The 27006-nt window shown below is 37.7% G+C and overlaps 1 protein-coding gene across 1 annotated transcript in view; it reads right to left on the bottom strand.

Annotated features, from left to right (window-relative positions):
• The window catches only part of LOC150082256 (2',5'-phosphodiesterase 12-like), a 68097-nt gene that overhangs the window by 31139 nt on the left and 9952 nt on the right, over positions 1 to 27006 (bottom strand). The window contains exons 2-4 of the mRNA XM_090380463.1: positions 18682 to 18806; positions 13287 to 13446; positions 663 to 795 (exon numbers count right to left, since the gene is read on the bottom strand). Of these exons, the coding sequence (XP_090236589.1) occupies positions 663 to 795; positions 13287 to 13446; positions 18682 to 18806 (418 nt within the window). The remainder of the gene's footprint in view (positions 1 to 662; positions 796 to 13286; positions 13447 to 18681; positions 18807 to 27006) is intronic.

Genomic DNA, 27006 nt, shown 5'->3' with positions numbered 1-27006 from the left:
ACAGAGTACTCTTAGGAATGCTGTACCATTTTGTGATGTCAGTCTTAGAATGTACATCATTATCTACAGCTTGCAAAATCCTAATTTTATCTGCAGTTGGCAAAACTAATTGCTTTTTTAAGAGCCATACCAATAAACATACACTCCAACTAATGACATTAACTTCTAGCCAACATTCATTTGATTACCTCAATATAAGAAAGGTGCGTGGGAAATCTTATCAAATGATTTCTCACGGTCAGGCTGCAAGCTGTCAATTACTTCAATATATTTGAAGTGTGCTGTCATTTTTAAAGTGCAAATATTGTAATAAGAAAGTAAAAATTCAGATTAAGGGGTAGGAATTTATGGTCGTTATAGAGAAATCCTTTTTATTTTCAATGTCATTATAATGAATGTAAAATAGCATTAGGTTAATGAGAAATTGGTTGGAACACATAGGACGTTATAATGAGTTGGGATGTTAAAAAGAGGGTTGCTATAAAGAGCTTCGACTGTAATTATTTTTGTTCTTATGGTTGATACCAATGAACTGTTACCACCCCTCCATTTTCATACATGCCTTAAATAAAGTAGTTCTTATATTTGTTTTTATGATGTCAAAATAATATTCTTGCATTTAACATATGATTTATTTTTGACAAAAAAACATGAAAACTTACCTGGAGAACTGTACCTCTTGTTATGAATATGTTAGTTAACTGCTTATTTTTGGAGATTTTATCTAAGATATCAGAGAAAACTGGCTCAGTCTGTACTGCCTCACCAAGAATAATACTCTGAGTACTTAAAAGCCTGTTCAAAAAAAAAAAACCCGATATAATTTAAGTACAAGAACATGCTTGCTTTCTTCTCTCTCCCCCAAAATAATTTGAGTCATTTTGATGTGACAAAGACAACGGGAAAACGAAAATGAAAGTAGGAATGTTCAATAGGCCTAATGACCATGATGAGAATAACAAACAACTATGTACAGACAAATAGTGAGTCAGTAAATCAGAATGTCTTATAATGAGGAATTTTAAATTTCCAGATATTATCAGGAACTTTTGGGTTGGTCACACACACTAGCAAGACTTCTGTGTATTTATTGTATGACTGTTTTTTACAGCAGTGATTACTCATGCATTAAGAATGTGCAGGTAAAAGACCCACTGGATAGCAGTAATTATTAATGTGGGATTTACTTAAATATAAGGGCTGTTCAATAAAGAATGATCATAATTTTTTTTCACAACATCTTTATTAATCATCCATATTTTGATGATCCATTTCAAAGTAGTCCCCATTTGATGAAATGCACTCACTCCAACACTTCTGCCATTCTTCAAAAATACGGTGAAAACTATTTTTTGACATGCATTTGAGAATCACCTCCAATGTCTTTCAACTTCTGATGACTGGAAGCTATTTCCTCACAGCTACTTCTTTAAATTTGGAAGTAAAAAAAAAAAAAAAATCAAGGTTTGCAAGGTCAGAGCTGTAGGGTGGACGAGGAACACATTTGACATTAATGCTAAGTACTCAATGACAGTAAGAGCAATGTGAGGTCTAACAGTGTCGTGATGCAGCATCCACCCACTTGTGTGCAGTTGGGACATTTGCAACAAATGTGATCCCACAAAGTGTGCACTACAGTTCTGTAATAAGGTCCTTCAATGGTCATGTGGCATAGCACAACATGCTGGTAAACTATTCCTTGAATGTAAAAAAAAAAAAAAAAAAAAAAGACCATAACATTTCCTGCAGAAGCCACAACTTTTGCTTATTTTGGTGTTGGCAATGACAAAGACTTCCAAACAGCTTTGTTGCTTACTCTCTGGGTTATTGTTATTTTGGTTTTTAGGGCCATATTGCTCCGGGGATATGCAGTGGTCATTCCCTGACCTTTCTGTGCCCTCCGTATTTGGTGGTCACGAGCTCGAAAAAAGAAGCATGTGCTATGCACTGCTGCTCCTGTTTACCTGGCTACGGAGGTGCTGCTCTCTGGGTTGGAAAGATGAAGCCATGACCCATCCGCCGTTATCGCCTTGTGCAGAACCTCCCCATATTCAGTAGCCATCTGTTGCATCTGCTGACAAACCTCTATGCAAACTTGCTATTGCTCAGGGGTAAGTAGTCTTGGAACCCAGCATGCACAAACGCATGTCATATGCAAATGTGTGATGGAGATTACTATTCATGCTTCTTACTACTATTCTCAATATTTCTGTCACATGTCTCTTAAATTCTGTGCAGTGGGGTCAACTGATGACGTTGGTAACATCATAAGTGAGTTCCATTGCATAGAATTTAAGAATACTTTGAGACCATGTAGTCACCATTATGAAAGAAAAAGTTCTTCCTTTACCCTTGGTTGGTTGGTTGGTTTTTTGGGTTTTATTGGCGCATTAGCAACTAAAGCTGTAATGCGCCAAAACTTCGTCCTTCCTTTACCCTTGACAGTAGCTATGTATGAGAGTTGTTCAAATAAGAATGATTATAATTTTTCATATACAACCATTTTACAATGTTATATTGTTATAGGATGATTCTCTCTCACAATTACAGAAGCAGTGTTTATGGTTTCTGTGGTGACAGTAGTGGTTGGAGCTCCAGGTTGCCAATTTTTGTGATTGAATCATGTCCATCTTTAAACATTCTAAATTATATGTGAGCTGTGCTATACAGAAACAAAGGTTCACTGTAAGCCTCTTTTAACATTTCACACATTTCAGCTGATGTTTTCTTGAGATGGAAATAAAATCTGAATGCAGCATGCTGTTCCTCACATGTCATGTCCATTGTTATGTAGGTAAAACTAAACAGACAAACTTGCCAATGGCAAGGTCACAACATGCACAGGCATCAATGGCTCAGTTGTTGTGATGCAGCTTTGTTTGGTCTTAAATTCCACATCTCAGCTAGAAACTGCAAGTAGTACAGTTGTACATGAAAAATTATGATGATCATTCTTAATTGAACAGACTTCATACATAACTACATACTGTCATGTACTGTCAAGGTAAAGGAAGGACTTTTTCTTTCATAAAGGTGACTATAGTGGTCTCAGAGTGTTCTAAAATTCTACGCAATGGGACCAACTCATGATGTTACCAACATCATCAGTTGGTCCCACTGCACAGAATTTAAGAGACATGTGACAGAGAATAAAAATACATGTGATGCATATAACTTATCAGGTGATACAGAAGGCTATGAGAGATATAAACTAGTCTGTCATCAAGTCACAAAGGAGGTTATGCAAGCTCAGGCAGATTACGAGACATCTCTGGCAAAGAATGCAATGAAAATCAGCAAAGATTTCTTTACAAGAGTCACTTTGGTACCCTTGATGTTGATTTTAACTGTTGATACTGCTCAGGTTGCTGACAAACTAAATAGGTTTTTTGCATCTACGTTCACACACAACGAATCCTTTAGTGAAGGGGGATGCCAGAAGTTTATCAAATTAACAAGGAGCTAAATGATTTTATGATAATAAAGAGGAAAGTGAAAGAGAAATTGTTGAAGCTTCACATATTGGGTGGATAGGATCTATCCATTTATAGTAATGGAGGTAAGCAAACCCTTAGCTATAATTATGAGAACATCTTTGGATTCGGAGGAGATTCCTGCAGACTAGAGATGCATGAATGTATCCCCAATTTACAAAGGTGGGGTCAAAAGGTGATATGAGTACTTACAGACTTGATAGCTTAACTTCTGTTTCAGGAAAAACAATGGAGTCACTGGTTAATGAAGTAATGAAGAACCATCTACACAGCAAGGCAATTATACTGCAGTCACAACATGGATTTGTTAAGGGATTACCTTGTCTGACCAATCTGATTGCATACTATAACAACAAAGGAACTGGATGCAGAAAATAACTTTGATATCATTTGTTTGTTTGTTTGTTGTTGTTTGTTATTTAGTTTTTAGGAGCATTAGCAGCTAAGGCCATATTGCTCTGGGAGGATATACGGTGGTCATTCTCTGACCTTTCTGCATCCTCCGTATTTGGTAGGCATGGGCTCGAACCCCGGTCTAATCAAGAAGCATGTGCTACGCACTGCTGCTCCTGCCCACCTGGCTTGATATCAACACTGCTCTTTGTAGACTAATGTTATTAGTGGAATCCCTCAGGATTCTGTGATGGGCCCATGGTTGTTTTCTGTATTTATCAATGATATTGTTGAAGTTATATCATACTTAATGTCTAAGTTTGCAGATGACACACAGGTCGGCAGGGTGGTTAATGACAGTAGTCATGGTAAGCTACTGCAACAAGCTCTAAAAAAAAATTAAGCAGATGGGCTGAGAAACAGCAGTTGAAGTTTAACATTCCCAAATGCAAGGTACTGCATATGAGTAGCAATGATCCCATATTAATGTACCAACTGTGTGGTACTATACTCAGGGTAGTGGAAAAAGAAAAAGACATGGGGTAATTGTGCTGTCAGATATGAAGTTCTCTGAGCAGTGCAGACATGCAGCCAGGAAAGCTCATGGGGATTTATCAATTATATACAAGAACTTTGCTAGCAGGGATAAGGAAGTGATTATCTCATTTTACAAGGAACTAGTTAGGGCACATCTTGAGTACTGCATACAGGTCTGGAGGCCTAATTTTAGGAAGGATGTAGATCTGTTGGAACAAGTCCAGATTAGAGCAACAAGATTGGTAAAGGGAACAAAAGGTAATCTTACCAAGGAAGGCTTCACTTCTGCAAACTGCAGCATCTGAAGGCTAGGCACTTGCAAGGTGATTTGACTGTGGTGGTTAAGGCTTTGAATGGACTGAGCAAGTTTGATGCCAATGGCATTCCTCCTCTTGCTTAGACTGCACATGTGAGGGGATATAAATTCAAAGTGAGGAAAGATGGTTGCAGGATAGATGTGAAGTTTGCTTTCAGCCAGCCGGTGATTGATTGTTGGAACAAAGTTCCATCTGTTGTTGCTGAAGTGGGTAGTTTGAAAAATTCTAGCAATAACTAGATAAATTACTGAAGCAGATTTTTGGCTGATATTTTATAAGTTTGCTTTCTAACATCATTTGAATTTGAAAGTGTCTACAATTCTGGCCAGACACGATAGGAGGGAGTACATGATGAGAGCCTTGTCAATCAATTCAGCCCTGGAGGAAATGTGAAAGGCTCAAAGGGTAAAATTTTTTTCAGCCTGGTCTGTGCTTGTTAACAGGAGAGACTGGTTCTACAGGGAGGGGATACACTTAAATAGAAAGGGTGCAAGAATATTTGCTGATGCTATCGAGGCAGTGTTAGGTGGGTCGGAAAACTGCTAGCTTGGGGGGGGATTCACAGACTAATAGGTTAAAAGAAGCCGCAGGCAGAGGTGAAGGTGATTCTTGCACATTAGAATAAGTAGCGACCTGGAGCGAGTGTTGCTGGTGGTTTCAGGGGCTGATGGCAATCATCATGAAACAGGTGGGTATATGGCATGTGTTAGGGTAATTAATAATAAGAATAGGAACATGTATACTAATGCTAGAAGTATAGTAAATAAATTTGATGAATTTGAAGTGTTGGTCAAGACATCAGAGGCGGATATTGTTGGGATAGAAGAGATGTGGTGTCACACAGATATAAGGAATGCAGAACTGGAATTTGGGGAGTACAGTGTGTACAGAAAGGGTAGACAGGATAGGAAGGGAGGAGGTGTTATGCTGTTAATAAAGAAAAACATAAAATCAAAAGAAGTGCATCCAGTTGATACAGATGAACAGTGCACTGTTGAGTCAGTTTGGTGTGACATAAGCACTGCGAAAGCAAAAATAAGAGTAGGAGTGTGTTTAGGCCTAATGACTCGAATGAGTACAATGAACAATTGTACAGAGAAATAGAGTGGGCTAGTAAATCAGAATGTCTTATAATGGGGGATTTTAACTTCCCAGATATTGACTGGAACTTGTGGGTTGGTCACACACACTAGTAAGGCTTTTGTAGATTTATTGGATGATTGTTTTCTGCAGCAGCATGTTCGAGAGGCAACCAGAGAGGGTAATACTCTTGATTTGGTTATCAGCAGTGATCACTCATGTATTAAGAATTTGAAAAATAAAGGAACCACTAGGTGGCAGTGATCACAGTGTACTGATGTGGGATTTATTTAAAGATATAATTACCATCAGGAGTAAAGGAAAGGGTTTTTGCTTTCGTAAAGGTGAGTACAGTGGTCTCAGACAGTTTTTAAATTCTGTACAGTGGGATCAACTAATCATGTTACCAACAGTAAATTCTAAATGGAAAGCATTCAAGGAATTAATCATGGATGCTACTAAACGTTTCATACCTATTGAGAAATATTGTTCAAGGTTCAGGCCTAAATGGTTACCAAATGAACTAATGAGACTCATGACAGAGAAAAAAAATGCATGAGATGCATATAAATTATCAAGCGACTCAGAAGTCTATGGCAGATATAAGCTAGTCTGTAATCAGGTCACAAAGGAGGTTGGGGAGGCGAAGGCAGATCACGAGAAATCTTTGGCAAAAGATGCTAAGAAAAGCAGCAAGGATTTCTTTACTCATATAAACTCTAAAAGGAAGGGTCTGAATCTGATTTTTCCACTGGATATCGATGGTTCGGCTGTTGATGATCCTGGTCAGATAGCAAACAAACTGAATGAGTATTTTGCATCTACATTTACACATGAGGAGTTAAGGTTTGAAAATGGCAGGTTATCAAATTGTAGCAGGGTGCTTAATGATTTTGTAATAACTGAGATGAGAGCTTCCTTGGACTCATGAGAGGTCCACAATGGACTGGAGGTGTGCAAATGTATCCCCAATTCACAAAGGGGGTTCAGAAGGGGACACAAGTAACTATAGACCTGTTAGTTTAATGTGTTCTGGGAAAAATAATGGAGTCACTGGTTAAAGAAGCATTGCAGTGGCAGTAATAGTTGACACAGCATGGGTTTTTTTATTAAAGGTAGGTCATGTCTGACCAATTTGATTGGATACTATGATGTACTCAGAAAGGAAGTGGATGTAAAAAATAATTTTGATAGCATACACTTGGATTTCAGGAAAGATTTTGATACTGTTGCACATGGAAGACTGCTCTACAAACTGGAGTGGTATGCCATTAAGGGCAAGTTGCTACACTGAGAAAAGGGATGATTGAGGGGGAGACGAGTTTCATACCTATTAAGAAATAGTGTTCAAGGTTTAAGCCTAAATGATTGTCAAATGAACTAATGAGACTCGCGGCAGAGAAGAAAAAAATAAAAAAAAAAACCTTAATACTATGGCAGATATAAGCTAGTCTGTAATCAAGTCACAAAGGAGGTTAGGCAGGTGAAGGCAGATTACGAGAAATTTTTGGCAAGGGATGCATAGAAAAACAGCAAAGAGTTCTTTACTTATGTAAACTCTAAAAGGAAGGGGATGAATCTGATTGGTCCACTTGATATTGATGGTTTGACTGTTGATGATCCTACTCAGACAGAAAACAAACTGAATGGGTATTTTGCATCTACATTCACATATTAGCAGTTATTAAGGTTTGAAAATGCCAGAAGGTTATCAAATTGTAGCAGGGTGCTTAATGATTTTGTAATAACGGTGAACAAAGTGGAGGAGAAATTGTTGAAGTTAAACCTAAGAAAAGCACCTGGGGTGGAGGGGATCTATCCAGTTATATTAAAGGAGGCGGCAAAGGAAGTAAGCAAACCCTTAGCCATAATTATGAGAGCATCCTTGGACTCAGGGGAGGTCCCCACGGACTGGAGATATGCAGATGTATCCCAAATTCACAAAAGGGCATCGAAGTGTGACACGAATAATTACAGACCAGTTAGTTTAACTTCTGTTCCGAGTAAAATAACAGAGTCACTGGTTAAAGATGCATTGCAGGATCATCTAGACAAGACTGCAGCAATAATTCAGACACAGCATGGGTTTGTTAAGAGAAAGTTCTGTCTGACAAATTTGATTGGCTATTATGATGTGGTTACAAAGGAACTGGATGCAAAAAATAATTTTGATATCATTTACTTGGATTTCAGGAAAGCTTTTGACACTGTTGCACATGGAAGACTACTGTACAAATTGGAGCAGCATGGTATCAAGGGTTAATTGCTACAATGGATAAAAGGATGGTTGAGTGGGAGAAGACAGAGGGTGGTAATCAATGGGTGCTGCTCATTGTGGACTAATGTTATTAGTGGAGTCCCACAGGGTTTGGTGTTGAGTCCACTGTTGCTTTGTATATTTATCAATGATATTGATGAAGGTATATCAGACTTAGTGTCTAAGTTTGCAGATGATACAAAGGTCGGCAGGGTTGTTAATGACAGCAATGGCAGTGTGCTACAGCAAGAGGATCTAGAAAATTTGGGCAGATGGGCTGAGAAGTGGCAACTGAAGTTTAACCTTGACAAATGCAAAGTACTGCATATGGGTTGAAGTGACCCCAGAGAAATGTACCAACTGTGTGGTGCTACACTTAAGGTGGTAGAAAATGAAAAAGACCTGGAAGTAATTGTGCAGTCAGATATGAAGTTTTCTGAGCAATGCAGACAGGCTGATGGGGCAGGTCAATGGGTTTTGTCAATGATATATAGAAATTTTGCTAGCAGGGAAAAGGAGTTGATTGTCCTCTGTATAAATCAATGGTCAGGCCATGCCTTGAATATTTTTTTTTTTTTTTTGGTAGTTGTTGGCGCATCGGCTTCTGTGGCCATAATGCACCTCCCAAGGTTTTTGCAGTACTTTGATCCAAGCCCGAGGCGGGATTCAAAACCCCCGACCTTTGGGTTGCCAGGCATGCACTTTACCCACCTGGCTAGCCCGGTCGGCGCCTTGAGTACTGCGAGCAGGTCTGGAGGCCTCATTTTAGGAAGGATGTAGATTTGCTTGAGTGTGTACAGAGAAGGGCTACAAGATTGGTGAGGGGAATGACGGGATCCTGTTACCAAGCGAGGCTTAAGTTCTGCAAATTGCAGTGGCTGGAGAATAAGCACCTGCACGGTGATCTGATTGAGGTGTATAAGGCCTTGAATGGGTTGAGCACGCTGAATTTTTCCACTTGTTCAGATTACGAACATAAGGTGGCATATTTAAATTCAAATTGGCATTAGAATTAGTAGAGGCATATGATGCAAGAAAGCAAGCTTATGCAGCATCAGCAAAAAAAAAAAAAAAAAAAACCACTTCACCCCGCCGTTCGTTTGAAATACCGGTCCAGCTGAGCCTTAAATTTATTTAGGCTATCAACTTTCACGACAAGGGATAGAAGTCTGTTCCACCAACCAACTACCTGCTGGCTAAAGGCAAATTTCTGCACATCTATCCTACATCTGTCTTTTCTCAATTTGAATTTATTCCCTCTCAGGTGATTATTCTGAGCAATAGGAAGAATCCCATCAGCTCTGAGCATGCTCAAACCATTCAAGGCTTTATACACCTCTATCAGATCACCTCGCTGGTGCCTAGTCTCCAGACACTGTAATTCCCAAAACTTAAGCCTTTCTTCGTAAGAGTACCCCTTTGTTCCATTCACTAATCTTGTTGCCCTTCTCTGTACTCATTCCAGCAGCTCTACATCCTTCTTGAAATGAGGCCTCAAGACCTGTATACAGTACTGAAGGTGTGGCCTGACCATTGCCTTATACAAGGGAATAATCACCTCCTTATCCCTGCTAGAAAAATTCCTGTATATCATTGACAAGACACCATGAGCTACTCTTCCAGCCCATCTGCACTGCTCAGAGAAATTCATATCTACCTGCACAATTACCCCCAGGTCCTATTATTATTATTATTTTTTTGGTTTTTAGGAGCATTAGCAACTAAGGCCATATTGCTCCGGTATATGCAGTGGTCATTCCCTGACCTTTCCGCATCCTCCGTGTTTGGTGGTGACAAGCTCGAACCCCAGTCTACTCAAGAAGCGTGTGCTACGCACTGCTGCTCCTTCCCACCTGGCTACGGAGGCGCCCCCAGGTCCTTTTCATTCTCTACCACTGTCAGTGTCGTACCACAGAGTTGATACGTTGCTCTTGGGTTGCTGTTTCCCATATGTAGTACTTTACATTTGTCAATGTTAAACTTCATTTGCCACCTCTCAGCCCATCTGCTCAACCTTTCCAGATCCTGTTGCAGCAGCATAGTGTCAGTAGTGTCCTTGACAACCCTACCAACCTTTGTATCGTCTGCAAACTTGGACATTAAGCTTGATATACCATCATCAATATCATTTATAAATACAGAAAACAATAATGGAACCAACACCGAACACTGAGGAACTCCACTAATAACATTAGTCCACGAGGAGCAATGTCCATTGATTACCACTCTCCGTCTTCTTCCCCTTAACCATCCCTTTATCCATAGCAGCAATTTGCCTCCAATGCCACACTACTCCAATTTGTGCAGCACTCTTCCATGTGCAACAGTATCAAAAGCCTTTCTAAGATCCAAATATATAATATCAAAGTTATTCCCTGCATCCAGTTCTTTTGTCACTGCATCATAGTATCCAATCAAATTGGTCAGGCAAGAGTTGAATACACCTCTGGCATTCCCCTCGCTGAATAACTAATAATGTGTGAATGTCGATCCAAAATATTCATTTAGTTTGTTAGCTACCTGAGCAGGATCATCAACAGTTGACCCATCGATATCAAGTGGACCAATCTGATTCGTCTCCTTCCTTCTAGAGTTTACATAAGTAAAGAACTCTTTGCTGTTTTCCTTTGCATCCCTTGCCAAAGATTTCTCATAATCTGCCTTTGCCTGCCTAACGTCCTTTGTAACTTGGTTACAGATCAACTTGTATCTATCATAGGCTTCTGAGTCACATGTTAATTTATATGTATCCCACGCATTTTTCTTCTTTGTCATGTCTCATTAGTTCATCTGACATCAATTTAGGCCTAACCCTTGAACAATATTTCTTAGTTGGTATGTAAAGCCTAGTAGCTTCCAAAATAAGTTCTTTGAATGCTTTCCATTTTGAATTTACTGTTGGTAACATCTTCAGTTGGTCCCACTGTATAGAATATAAATACTGTCTCAGACCATCGTAGTTGTCTTTACGAAAGCAATAACCCTTCCCTTTACCCCTTTTCTACACCAGCATGCCTCCCGAACATGCTGGTGTAGAAAACAATCATCCAATAAATCCACAAAAGCCTTGCTAGTGTGTGAGTGACCAACCCACAAATTCCAGTCAATATCTGGGAAATTAAAATCCCTCATTATAAGACTCTCTGATTTACTGGCCCACTCTATTTCCCTGTACAGTTTCTTATTGTACTTATCAGAGTCATTAGAACTATAGCACACTCATACTCTCAATTTTGATCACCCAATGCTTATGTCACACCAAACTGACTCGACACAGCACTGTCCAGCAATGTCGACTGGCTTCACTTCCTTGGATTTTATGTGTTTCTTAACTAATAGCATAACCCCTCCTCCCTTCCTATCCTGTCTATCCTTTCTGTAGATGTTGTACTCCCCAGATTCCAGTTCTGCATTCCTTATATCTGTGTGATACCACGTCTCTGACATCTCAACAATATCCACCTTTGATGCTTTGAGCAAAACCTCAAATTCATCAAATTTATTTGCCAAACTCCTAGCATTGGTGTACACGCAAGTATACATGCACCTGTTTCTATTCTTAGCTACCCTAACACAACCCATGTTTACTTGTACTGCAATGACTCCCAGCAGTCTCTGAAATATCCTGCATCTTGTTTTTCAGGCTTCTGCTCATTCCAATAGAAGCAGTGCAAGAATCACTTTCACCTCTGCCAGTGGCTACTGTTAATCTATTAGTCTTTGTATCACCCCAAGCTAGCAGTTTTCCGACCCACCTCACACTGCCTCAATAGCATCAGCAAATATTCTTGCACCCTTTCTATTTAAGTGTATCCCATCCCTGTAGAAGCAGTCTCTCCTCTTAACAAGTACAGTCCAAGCTAAAAAAAATTCTACCCCTTGAGCCTTGCACAATCTTTCCAGGGCCGAATTGATCGACAAGGCTCTCATCATATACTCCCTCCTATTGTGTCTGGGCAGAATTGCAGACACTTTCAAATTCGACCCTAATTCATGGCTTTTTTTCGACAGTGACCTGTACTTGTTAAGCAATTCTGCCGGTCTCCTACTCTTGATATCATTAGTGCCAACGTGTACAACTATATCACCTTTTGTGCCCTTAAAAGATGATATCTGCTCTACAACGTCATCAACCTTTACCCCTGGCAGACATACCCTGGTCCTGTTCCACCTATCCTTTTTACAAAGCATGTTCCCCGTTTCCCTGACAATAGTCACCAACAACTACTAGTTCCTGTGGGACCAGCGCATTCTGCCTTGGCAGTTGCCGCTGTGTTGCGTGATGAACAAGTGCAAGCTCTGGCATTGATGTGGGCAGCTGAGAGCTTGATGGGCCCTCAATTTAGTTCCTTCGAGGGCATGCACCCTGTTCTTCAAGCTCTCATATAGGAAATTAAGGAAAGACAGATGTAGAATAGATGTGTGAAAATTTGCCTTTAGCCAGCGGGTGGTTAATTTCTGGAACAAACTTCCATCTGTCGTGGAAGTTGATAAGGTAAATAAATTTAAGGAGGAACTAGACAAACATTTAGAGGGAATGGTTGTGTGAAATTTTTTTTTCCTTTGGCTGATGCTGCATAAGCTCATACAATTGCTTTCTTACATCACATGCAACTACTACTGCTACAACAGAGAGTGGTAATCAATGAACACTGCTCTTTGTGGACTAATGTTATTAGTGGAGTTCCCCAGGGTTCGGTGTTGGACCCATTGTTATTTTGTATATTTATCAATGATACTGATGAATGTATATCATTTTAAAATATATAACTGGTCGAATGTGTCCTTAAAATGCTGCACCTGGGGCTAGCACTAGGGTGGGGTGAGTGGGGTTAACATCTAGCCACCCTAAATGTTACTGCTACAACAGAGAGTGGTAATCAATGAACACTGCTCTTTGTGGACTAATGTTATTAGTGGAGTTCCCCAGGGTTCGGTGTTGGACCCATTGTTATTTTGTATATTTATCAATGATACTGATGAATGTATATCATTTTAAAATATATAACTGGTCGAATGTGTCCTTAAAATGCTGCACCTGGGGCTAGCACTAGGGTGGGGTTAACATCTAGCCACCCTAAATGTTACTTAAATGATTTAAATTTGTAAAAGTGATAAATTAGTAGTTGGGTATTCTTGCACTGTGAATCATGGAATTGACTGGAAATTTTAATAATCTATTTTGACAATTAAAAATTACAAAATTACCTGAATTTTGAACTCCTGTAAAAACAAGAAATCCCTTCTGCTACTTGGCTGTTCTTTTCGGAGTATATTCCTTTTAATCCAGCATCTTTAAATATAGGTAATATTCTGGGGAAAAGTTTCCTGTCAACCTCTTGTAAGCAGATAAGATCTGCATTATAACCTGTAATTAAACAATTATATACATGTATATATGTAGGAACACACACTCACTGAGCAATTTAATGTACACTCTTATCCATCCTGAAAGGAAATCATATACCACTTGGCGACAACCAATGTCAATGGGGCAACAGCAAACATCTTCTATAGTCACCAACACCTTCCAGCTAAAATGAACAAATGTGGCCTAATCCTTAATGCAGGGATAAAAAGCCGGGACGAGTGTCCGTATGACTATGGTCATGTTGTTTTTTCAGTTTAGCAGGAAGGCAGGTGTTGGTAACTGCAGGAGATGTTTACTGTTGGCTCACTAACATTGGCACAAAGTGGTATGTTTGATATCCTTGCATGGTGGGGAGGACTGTTCATGATAATTTCTTAATGCAGTGATAAAAAGAGTGCCTGTATCACCAGCAGTCAAGGTAGCATATCTACACAATAACATCAAGGATACACTAAGAATGAATCATAACTAGGGCTATGAATTTTTTTACAGAAACAAAGCTGAATTTCACAGGCATTTTATATCAGAATTTGCACATCTTTCAGGTTCTCCAATGATGAAATTTTCATACATTACATTTACTTCAACAGAACAGTAATATTTGGATTCCTGTAACTGCCTTGAAAGAAAAAAAAAAATGTAAACTGATGTTTTATTTAAGTTAAATTCATATTTTATATATCAAATAGCAAATGTCATAATTTCCAGAAGCTGAAAATTTTTTTGACATTACACAAAAAAATCACTATCCTAACAAACGCTAAAAAAAAAAAAAAAACAAGCAATTGGTGGTGCTTCTGTCCATCAAGGTCACTGATGGACACAGAAGCACCACCTGAGTTGATCAGACTACACAGCTACACAGACATACAGGCCAAATATCACAAAACTTTGGAAAAGTAACAGGTACATTCAAACAAGATGTTTTAAGTTTACTTTTAAGAATACTAGGTTGTCACTATTATCAAGTGCAACATAAAAAAAAAAAAACTGCTAAAAAAAAAGTTAAAATAACATGGAACATAACCATGACAAATATCACATTTTGTAGTCATGCTTGTTTTGTCAATAGCAAAGAATACAAGAATGTTAATACTAATAGTTTTTAACATGTGACTAATTTATTTATACACAGTATTTAATAATCTGTCGTTCCACAAGAGAACTAAGTGCATATTTCTTGTAGAAAATTGAGCACTGAATGAGGAAAGATTTTGAATACGTGGGCTACAGAGCTTGGAAACTAGGCACCTTAGAGGGTCGAAAATCAAATCAGAAGAAATATTTCAAAATTTGTAAAAAAAAAAATTATAAAAAACTATTAGCTGGAAACACAGATAGGAGATGGTGTCACATACTGGAATTTAACATTAACATTAGTAGAAGCACACGATGCAAGAAAGCAATCTTATGCAGCATCATCAAAAAAAAAAAAAACTCCGATTTCACCCCTCCGTTCCAAATCTGTCCAGCTCAGCCTTCAGAAGTCTTCCATGTGCAACAGTATCAAAATCCTTTCTAAGATCCAAATATATGATATCAAAGTTATTCCCTGCATCCAGTTGCTTTGTGACCACATCATAGTATCCAATCAAATTGGTCAGACAAGACTTCCCCTTCACAAACCCATGCTGTGTCCGAGCTATAACTGAAGTCTTGTCTAGATGATCCTGCAGTGCTTCTTTAACCAGTGCCTCCATTAATTTTCCTGGAGCAGAAGTTAAACTCACAGGTCTATAATTACTTGTGTCGGCCTTTGATCCTCCTTTGTGAATTGGGGTCACATTTGCACCAGTCCGTGGGAACCTCCCGAGTCCAAGGAAGCTCTCATAATTATGGCTAAAGGTTTGCTTACTTCCTTTGCTGCCTCCTTTAATATAACTGAATAGATCCCATCCACCCCAGGTGCCTTTATGTTTATCTCATGTGTGAATGTAGATGCAAAATACTCATTTAGTTTGTTAGCCACCTGAGCAGGATCATCGATATCCAGTGGACCAATCTGATTCATCCCCTTCCTTCTAGAGTTTACATAGGTAAAGAACTCTGTTTTTTTCCTTTGCATCCTTTGCCAAAGATTACTCATAATCAGCCTTTGCTTGCCTAACCTCCTTTGTGACTTGGTTACAGACCAGCTTATATCTATCGTAGGCTTCCATGTCACCTATTAATTTATATGTATCCCATGAATTTTTCTTCTCTGCCACATGTCTCATTAGTTCATCTGACATCCATTTAGGCCTAAACCTTGAACAATATTTCTTAGTTGGTATGTAGTCTAGTAGCTTCCAAGATTAATTCTTTGAATGCTTCCCATTTTGAATTTGATGTTGGTCTCACTGCGTAGAATTTAAAGACTGTCTGAAGCCTCCATAGTCGCCTTTACGAAAGCAAAAACCCTTCCCTTTACCCCTGATGGTAGTTACCTCTTTGAGTAAATCCCACTTCAGCACACCGTGATCACTGCTACCTAGTGGTTCCTTTCTCTGCAGATTCTTAATGCATGAAGAATCACTACTGATAATCAGATCAAGAGTATTACTCCTGATAGTTGCCTTCCAAACATGCTGATGTAGAAAACAATCATCCAATAAATCCACAAAAGCCTTGCTAGTGTGCGAGTGACCAACCCACAAATTCCAGTCAATATCTGGGAAATTAAAATTCCCCCATTATAAGACTCTCTCATTTACTGGCCCACTATTTCCCTGTACAGTTTTTTATTATACCCATCAGAGACATTAGGCATATAACACACTCCTACTCTCAATTTTGATTTCCCGGTGCTTACGTCACACCAAACTGACTCGACACTGCACTGTCCAGCGATGGTGACTGGCTGTACCTCCTTGGATTTTGTGTTTCTTAACTAATAGCATAACCTCTCCTCCCTTCCTATCCTTCTTGTACACGTTGTAATCCCCAAATTCCAGTTCCTCATTCCTTATATCTGTGTGACACCACGTCTCTGATGTCCCAACAATATCAGACTTTGATGTTTCGACCAATACCTCAAATTCATCAAATTTATTTACCATACTCCTAGCATTTGTGTACACACAAGTAAACATGTACCTGTTCCTATTCTTAGCTACCCTAACACAACCCATGTGTTTACTTGCACCACAATGACTCCTAGCAGTCTCTGAAATCCCCTGCATCTTGTTTTCCGGGCTGCTGCTCATTCCAATAGAAGCAGTGCAAGAATCACTTTTACCTCTGCCAGCTGTTAATCTATTAGTCCATGTATCCCCCCCCCCCCAATCTAGCAGTTTTCCGACCCACCTAACACTGCCTCGACAGCATCAGCAAATATTTTTGCACCCTTTCTGTTTAACTGTAGAAGCAGTCTCTCCTATTAACAAGCACAGACCAGGCTGAGAAAAATTCTACCCCTTGAGCCTTGTACAATCTGTCGAGGGCTGAATTGAATGTCTCAAAACAATTCATATATCAACATACCTCATGAAATTAACCTCAAAACATATATACAAGAGAACCTCAAGCATCCCTGGGAAGAAGCACATGCTTGATTTTTGAATATTCCAGTTTTTCGAAAGTTATGCACATATTATCAGTATTCAGAGATAACTCATAATTTTCATTAGATAATACAGTAGCTTAAATTCCCATAACCTCCACAGAATGACACTTGCCAGCATATTAAGCCAAATTGTTAACCTATATAATGTCAGATTGATCCTGTGGGTAACATACTTAACTAAGAAATTGATAGTATAAACCACAGCTATGATGCTCAATACATTCTACGTTGATTTCAATATTTGTAGAAGAATAAGAGAAATTTACCTCAATATGATACGTAGAACACTTCTGTATGACACCCTCCAGAAATTAAAAGGAATATAACATTAATGCAAAACGATTACAATAAAAAATAAATTGAAAACAATTTAAAAAATCAATTGAACACAATAAAAAACAATTACAAATTTAATTTAAAAATTTTAAAAAGGTTAACGTAAATTTTGAAAAATTTTCAAAGAATTTTCCTTTCAAAATTTTTCCTTTCTTAAAATCGTTTTTCAAAATTTACATTAAACTTTTTAAATTTTTTAATTATGTTCAATTGGTTTTTTTAATTGTTTTCAATTTATTTTTTACTGTAATCATTTTGCATTGATCTTATATTCGTTTTAATTTCTGGAGAGTGTCATACAGAAGTGTTCTACATATCATATTGAGGTAAATTTCTCTTATTCTTCTACAAATATTAACTAAGAAATAAAGATCACAGTTTAAATGCTGTCTCTAGTATGAGTGTTGTGGTATTCTAGTATGTTTTTTAATATGAAGTATAAATAGTGTGATAAGATTTCAGCAATTGTTTTTTGCAGATATGTAACACAAATATTTACAGAAACATGTCATAAAGAAGCTGTAATGGATGATCAACATGAGATTGCAATGCCCGCATGCATAACATTCCACTCCCATAAAAATCCCATACTTTCTAAACCTGTGTTCTCAGACTTAACAGTTCCAAGTAATGGGTGTCGTTGTTATTATCGTTATGGGGAGTTTTCTGGTGCAAGGGCTACTTAGGCCATATTGGGAATATCGGTAATTGAGGATACAGATGATGACTGCAAATGAACAATGGGTGTCTACATATTGTACTCCGCACATGGTAATCAGTGTTTATTACAATAATGGTTATTGCATATAATTATGCTTTGACTTTTTGTTTGTATTTAATGGCTTCCAGGCACACATGTATTTATTAAGTAGAAATGTCGGCAAAAGTCATTATGATGCATACTCTAGTCAACTGGCTCTTCAGGGGTTAACCAACTATCTTGGTTAAACTGAAATACATGAAATAAATTAACTTTGACTGTCTAATAATCACTAATAATTACAATTCAAGACAGTATATTTTAAATTGCTTAATTTAAAAAATGAAATCAGAAATTTGATTTCATTTTTAAATGAAAATGAAGTTGTTTTTGTTTTCATTTAAAAATTTGAACTACAAGCAGTTCTTTGCTATGCAGAAGGTGATGAACAAAGAAAACTGACAAATCTTACTGTTAACCTAGTCAGGTTCTCTTGAAAATAATGGCAAAACAGTTTTTGCATAATGTAATAAATTCTCTTCCTATTCTACTTAATAAATTGTCTTTCTTATATTTGCAGTTCAATTAGCAATTATATTTTTTTAATTGTTGGTATTAGAAGGTATTTTACTTAAAATATATTCATTCTTACCTAATATTTCTTTGAGAAGCAATTGTGTCCTATATCCATAAGTAAGTGCCCTTTGAGGACAATAAGGAAAGAAGTCAGGTCTAGCAAATGCAGCTGACAGAATATTGTAAGTCACACACCTTATACTGAAATAAAACATTTTTATCATAATCAATAAAAGCATCAACAAAATAAAACTTGAAAACAATTATAGAAGAAAATAAATACACATATGTTAACCCTTAATCAAGTATGCACCTTTCAGTGAACTGAAACAAAATCAAAGTTAAAATTGAATTGTGACAATCGGTTAACTTTTTTAACAATATACAGTAGTTAGGTAATTTATAGAGCTTCTTAATGTACCATTATGTAAGACTTAATAGTAACAATAGCAATATGAGCTTAATTGGCGGTACTCACCTCAACTGATCTGCTTAGTTACATGGTACTTACGGGTTTTTAACAATTCCGGCTTTATTTATTTTAACTTATTTTAAACTTCATTCCACTTCAATACCATGTAACTAAGCATATCAATTGAGGTGAATACCGTCAATTAAACTCTTATTGCTATTATTATTATTAAGTCAATATGCAGTAGATATTAAGAAACAAGGATAGCAGATAATGAATTATATTCATTCAAATGATATGCTGCTATAATCTAATCTTTTTAGTATCATGGCAATGTAACAGGCACCATGTAGCAGTATGTACATTCAGATTATTTTAACAGCACTGAAACCCCTTTGCCAGAGTTCAGCTAATTACATTACTTGATTCCCATCAACTTTTTTCAGTTATTGATGAGAATCAAACAAATGGTAGCAGACAGCACTCTTCTTTCTCCGGATTTTTGACTATATGTAATCAGAACTGCCATTCCGACCAATGCAGAAAGTGACATAGAGGATCCTGAATTAAGTGTGTAACAAACTTAAGTACTGACACACACTAGGCAGCAGCACATACTGGAGTCAGAAGAATTGTCGGTATCTCTAACATGTATAGAAGTGCAAATATCACTGCTGACTGATAATCCTAAATCTCCTGCCAGTAGCCACTTTACTATTTTGTACACAACCCCAGTTTCTGACTAGGATTCTATTCACAGAAGCAGCATGCATCAAAGGGGATGGATGCTTAGCTAGTAATCTCTACATACCTGAGCAGAGGAAAATCTCACACAATACACAATGCTGACAGCAAATGCCTATCAACATCTGATCTGGGTAATTATCTGATCAGTTACTACAGATCATCTGATTTTGTGATGCAGAAAAGATGAATCCCAGTGAACTGAATCTCTGTGATAATGCAAAACAATCTATTTGTTTGATGCATTAATTCAGTCAAACATGTTAATTACATGTTTGACTGAATTGTCCTATTAGGTCCAAAAGGATACAAAAGGAATGAATTAATTAAAAACCACCCAGTATACAAACAAAATCACAATATTAAACAATTAACTAGAATAATCATCACTTTTAAATATTAAATAATTTCAAGAAATATGTTAAAGATATGAGAAAAATAATGACAAAAAAATTCTGCTTTTTGTGAGGTAACAAGTGTTTGATTGATAAACTAAAATGCTATTGCTATGAATTTTAATAAACTAAAATTGAAAAGAAAAAAAAAAATGCAGAGAAACAAGTAACAAGAAGGCAAGTTGTTGTTTGACATACTTGAACTCTTAATCAAACTGGTGACTCTTTGAAATGAAAAGATTGGTTGATTGGCTTGGATTTTATTGGTGCATTAGCAACTAAGGCTATAATGTGCCAAGACCAGGAATGAAAAGAGAAGGGTTGTTTGCACTGAGATGTAATATATAACAAAATATACACCATAGTTTCAAAAGTATTCTCTTAGTAATAAAAATATTTTATAAACCTTTGGCATATAGGTAAGAGCCTATTTTCTACATCAAGTCATTCCACTTGGCTCCCAGTGGGCAAATTTTCATGAAATTTTGTATATAGGACTGTTTTAGAAAGATTTGTCAGGACAACCCAAATTTCATTAAAATTGGACAAATAGAAATTGTATAGTTATTATTTCTCTTTTTCATATATATCACAGATTATCCACATATGATACATTGTAGCTGAAGTATCTGGATATTATGCTGGTTGCTATATGCTGATTGGAGGAATGCATGGGAAATGTTGTTGTTGTTATTTGGTTTTTAGGAGCATTAGCAACTAAGGCCATATTGCTCCGGGATATGCGGTGGTCATTCCCTGACCTTTCCGTGTCCTTCGTATTTGGTGGTGACGGGCTCGAACCCCGGTCTAATCAAGAAGCGTGTGCTACGCACTGCTGCTCCTTCCCACCTGGCTACGGAGGCACCCGTGGGAAATGTGGTACACAGAAAGGGTTGGTTGGTTAGGTTATTGCCGCTTACAGCACAAAAAGGGAAAGTTCTCGGTTTAAGTCCTACACACATCAAAATTATTCCTTTCTGAAGAGCTTGTTATCAACCTATTGTTATCAATTCACTAAATGTATAAATAATGAATTATTACTGTTTCTTTACAACAATAATCACTGCATAAACATGAAATGTTCAGTGTTTCAATTCTTATTAAAATATAGCAGGAAATAAGGAAAGTACATTAAAAAAATGTTAAGTGCATATTACAATTTGAGATATGTGTTGCTATTTATTTTATTAAATCCATGAATTATCTGTTGCATTTCAATTTTTATTAAAATCCAAGGGGGATTACAATTTGAGATATGTGTTGCTATTTATTTTATTAAATCAAAGAAGATCCATGCATTATCTGTTGCATTTCAATTTTTATTAAAATCCAAGGGGATAAAGTGAAGTATTGCAAAAAGTTTAGTGAATAGTACATTGTGAGGTATTTGCAATTAAATGAAAAGAATTACTTATATTATCAGTTAATTATTTAATAATTAATTGGCAATAAGTTAATTAGTTATTTACTTTTCACTTTTATTAATCACAGAAAATGGAATTAAATTAATTTAAACAAAAAAAAAATTGAAGCACCCGAAATGTAACACGCTGCATACATTATTTATCTTGTCAAAATGGACATTTAATTCTTGGATACCATGTAACATCAAGTTATATAGCTTACAAGTTCTTTTCTCAAACTAAGGAAAAACTTAAGTTTGAAAAAGAACATTTCTCTGCATTATTTTTTCTTAAACTATTTTGACACCTCAGTTGAAATAATACCTCAGGAGTAACTTGTAATCCTTTCCAATGTAATTCTTTTCCAAAGTTTTCCTTATTAAAAATTGAAGAAACCTCACTGAATAGGATTAAAATGATCCTAAAAGTGGCAATTTCTTGTAGACCAATAAAAGAAAATTTCTTTTATTCGTCACTTAGGCAGGATTATCACTACTTTCATTCTCATAGCAAACCTAATGCAGATTTTTCTACTTTATCTATTTATTACCATTCCTTTAATTTGAAAACATGAAAATAGGCCCTTCCCTAGGAATACAGTTGGTCACAAGGGAACTGGATGAAAAAAAAATATTTTGATGACACAGATTTCATTAAAGGTTTCGATACTGTTCTACATGAATGATTTTTGTAAAATAAAGGGATGACTAAGTGTTAGAAGACACAGTAGTTATAAATGGCCACTGCTCTTCATGGGATAATGCATAAGATTTCAGGAAAGCTTTTGATACTGTTGCACATGGAAGACTACTGTACAAACTGGAGCGGTTTGGTAATAAGGGCAAGTTGCTACAATGGATACTGCTTTTCATGAATTAATGTTATTAGTGGTGTTGGGCCCATTGTTGTTTTGTAAATTTATCAATGATATTGATGAAGGTATATCAAGCTTAATGTCAAAGTATGCAGATGATACAAAGGTTGGGAGGACTGTTAATAACAGTAATGACAATATGCTGCTGCAACAGAATCTGGAAAAGTTTGGCAGATGGGCTGAGAAGCAGCAAATGAAGTTTAACATTGACAAAAGCAAAGTATTGCATATGGGGACAGCAGTAACCCTAGAGAAATGTACCAACTGGGTGATGTTACACTTAAGGTAATGGAGAATAAAAAAGACCTGGGGTTAATTGTGCAGTGAGATGTGACGTTTTATCAGAAATGCAGACAGGCTGCAAGAGCAGGTCAAGGGGTCTTGTCAATGACATACAGGAATTTTGCAAGCAGGGATAAGGAGGTGATTATCCCCTTGTATAAGGCAATGGTCGGCCCACACCTTGAATACTGTGTACAGGTCTGGAAGCCTCATTTTAGGAAGGATGTAGAGTTACTAGAATGAGTACAGAGAAGGGCAACAAGACTGGTGAGAGGAATAAAGGGATGCTCTTATGAAAAGGGGCTCAAGTTCTGAAAATTACATCGTGTGGAGACTAGGCACCTGCAAGGTGATCTGACTGAGGTGTATAAGGTCTTGAATGGATTGAGCAGGCTCAATGCTGATGGGATTCTTCCTCTTACTCAAATTACAAACCTGAGGGGGCATAAACTGAAATTGAGGAAAGACAGTTGTCAAATAGATGTGTGGAAATTTTCCTTTAGCCGGCGGGTATTTGTCACTGTAATAAATTTCCATCTGTCGTTGTGGAAGTGGATAGCTTAAATAAATTCAAGGCAGAACTAGACAAACATTTGGAACGAATGGATGGAAGAAATGGGAAGGGTTTTTTTTGGCTAATGCTGCATAAGCTTGCTTTCTTGCATTATATGCTAATGTTATGCACATGATCCCTCAGCATTTAGTGACAGGCCTTATTACTATTAGGAATATATTGCTACCTCCGAAAACAATGAAACTGATTTATTAAACTAAGATACACTGAACAAAAACAGGAGCTTTGTATCTTAGTTTAATAAATCAGTTTCTGTGTTTTCGGAGGTATCAATATATTTCTAATATTTATGCAACCTGAAACCAAAGGCCTTTTCTCAAATATTTGGGCCTTGTTACTGTTTTTAATATTTATTAAAAATGTTGATGTAGGCATATTCAGCGTTGTTATGGGCCTATATGAGAACTTGAAGGACAGGGTAGTTGCCCTAAAAGGATCTAAATTGAGAGGCCCATCAAGCTCTCAGCTGCCCACATCAATGCCAGAGCTTACACTTGAACATTATGCAGCAAAGCGGCAACCCACAAGGAAGAATATGCCGGAATCACAGGAACTACTAGTTAGCGTTAGCATTAGCATTAGTAGACGCATTTGATGCAAAAAAGCAAGTTTATGCAGCATCAGCCAAAAAAAAAAATAAATAAATAAATAAATAAAAAATAACCACTTCCACTTCACCCCTCTGTTCGTTCGAAATACCTGTCCAGCTGAGCCTTAAACTTATTTAGGCTATCAACTTCCACGACAAGGGATGGAAGTCTGTTCCACCAACCAACCATCCGCTGGCTGAAGGCAAATTTCCGCACGTCTATCCTACATCTGTCTTTCCTCAATTTGAATATATGCCCTCTCAGGTGATTATTCTGAGCAAGAGGAAGAATCCCATCAACATTGAGCATGCTCAAACCATTCAAGGCTTTATACACCTCTATCAGATCACCTCGCTGGTGCCTAGTCTCCAGACACTGTAATTTGCAAAACTTAAGCCTTTCTTTGTAAGAGCACCACTTTGTTCCATTCATTAATCTTGTTGCCCTTCTCTGTACTCGTTCGAGCAACTCTACATCCTTCTTGAAATGAGGCCTCCAGGCCTGTATACAGTACTCTAGGTGTGGCCTGACCATTGCCGTATACAAGGGAATAATCACCTCCTTATCCCTTCTAGAAAAATTCCTATATATATCATTGACAATACACCATGAGCTACTCTTGCAGCCCGTCTGCACTGCTCAACCACCCCCAAGTCGCTTTCATTCTCTACAGCTGTCAGTGTAATACCACAGAGTTGATACGTTGCTCTGGGGTTGCTGTTTCCCATATGTAGTACTTTACATTTGTCAATGTTAAACTTAATTTGCCACCTCTCAGCCTAACTGCTCAACCTTTCCAGATCCTGTTGCAGCAGCATAGTGTCAGTAGTGTCCTTAACAACCCTGCAAACCTTCGTATCGTCTGCAAACTTGGACATTAAGCTTGATATACCATCATCAATATCATTTATAAATACAGAAAACAATAAGGGACCCAATACTGAACCCTGACGGACTCCACTAATAACATTAGTCCACGATGAGCAGTGTCCAATGATTACCACTCTCTGTCTTCTCCCCCTCAACCACCCCTTTATCCATAGCAGCAATTTGCCTCCAATGCCACACTGCGCCAATTTGTGCAGCAGTCTTCCATGTGCAACAGTATCAAAAGCCTTTCTAAGATCCAAGTATATAATATCAAAGTTATTCCCTGCATCCAGTTCTTTTGTGACTGCATCATAGTATCCAATCAAATTGGTCAGGCAAGACTTCCCCTTAACAAAACCATGCTGTGTCCGAGCTATAACTGAAGTCTTGTCTAGATGATCCTGCAGTGCTTCTTCAACCAGTGCCTCCATTAATTTTCCGGGAACAGAAGTTAAACTCACAGGTCGATAATTACTTGTATCAGCCTTTGATCCTCCTTTGTGAATTGGGATCACATTTACACATCTCCAGTCTATGGGTACCTCCCCTGAGTCCAAGGAAGCTCTCATAATTATGGCTAAGGGTTTGCTTACTTCCTTTGCTGCCTCCTTTAATATAACTGGATAGATCCCATCCACCCCAGGTGCCTTTCTTGTGTTAATCTTCAACAATTTCTCCTCCACTTTACTCTCAGTTATTACAAGATTCTCTAGCTTACTGCCAGAGTTGAATACACCTCTGGCATTCCCCTCGCTGAATAACTCCCCATGTGTGAATGTCGATGCAAAATATTCATTTAGTTTGTTAGCTACCTGAGCAGGATCATCAACAGTTGACCCATCGATATCAAGTGGACCAATCTGATTCATCCCCTTCCTTGAAGAGTTTACATAAGGAAAGAACTCTTTGCTGTTTTTCTTTACATCCCTTGCCAAAGATTTCTCGTAATCTGCCTTCGCCTGCCTAACCACCTTTGTAACTTGGTTACATATCAATTTGTATCTATCATAGGCTTCTGTTTCATGTGTTAATTTGTATGTATCCCATGCATTTTTCTTCTCTGCCATATGTCTCATTAGTTCATCTGACATCCATTTAGGCCTAAACCTTGAACAATATTTCAAGGTTTAGGTAACATCATCGGTTTGGTAACATCATCGGTTGGTCCCACTGTATAGAATTTAAATACTGCCTCAGTCCATCGTAGTCGCCTTTACGAAAGCAATAACCCTTCCCTCTACTCCTAATGGTAGTTACCTCTTTGAGTAAATTCCACTTCAGCACACTGTGATCACTGCCACCTAATGATTCATTTATCTGCAGATTCTTAATGCATGAAGAATCACTACTGATAATCAAATCAAGAGTATTACTCCCTCTAGTTGCCTCCTGAACATGCTGATGTAGAAAACAATCATTCAATAAATCCACAAAAGCCTTGCTAGTGGGTGTGACCAACCTACAAATTCCAGTCAATATCTGGGAAATTAAAATCCCCCAATCTCTCTGATTTACTGGTACACTATTTCCCTGTACAGTTTCTTATTATACTCATCAGAGTCATTATGCCTATAGCACACTCCTCTCAATTTTGCTCTCCCAATGCTTATGTCACACCAAACTGACTCAACACTGCACTGTCCAGCGATGTCGACTGGCTTCACTTCCTTGGATTTCATGTATTTCTTAACTAATAGCATAACCCCTCCTCCCTTCCTATCCTGTCCTGTCTATCCTTTATGTAGACATTGTACTCCCCAAATTCCAGTTCTGCATTCCTTATATCTGTGTGACACCACGTCTCTGATATCCCAACAATATCTGCCTTTGATGTTTTGAGCAATATCTCAAATTCATCAAATTTATTTACTAAACTCCTAGCATTGGTGTACACGCAAGTATACCTGCACCTGTTTCTATTCTTAGCTACCCTAACACAACCCATGTGTTTACGTGTACCGCAATGGCTCCCAGCAGTCTCTGAAATACCATGCATCTTGTTTTCCAGGCTTCTGCTCATTCTAATAGAAGCAGTGCAAGAATCACTTTCACTTCTGCCAGTGGCTTCTGTTAATCTATTAGTCCTTGTATCCCCCCAATCTAGCAGTTTTCCGACCCACCTAACACTGCCTCGATAGCATCAGCAAACATTCTCGCACCCTTTCTATTTAAGTGTATCCCATCCCTGTAGAAGCAGTTTCTCCTGTTAACAAGTACAGACCAGGCTGAAAAAAATTCTACCCCTTGATCCTTGCAG

The sequence above is a fragment of the Mastigoproctus giganteus genome, chromosome 8, assembly GCF_048544385.1.
Source record: "Mastigoproctus giganteus isolate SK-2022 chromosome 8, ASM4854438v1, whole genome shotgun sequence".
In the NCBI taxonomy this organism is placed as follows: domain Eukaryota; kingdom Metazoa; phylum Arthropoda; class Arachnida; order Uropygi; family Thelyphonidae; genus Mastigoproctus; species Mastigoproctus giganteus.
The sequence above is the reverse complement of the archived record's forward strand: the minus strand, read 5'-3'. Positions and strand labels throughout refer to the sequence as shown.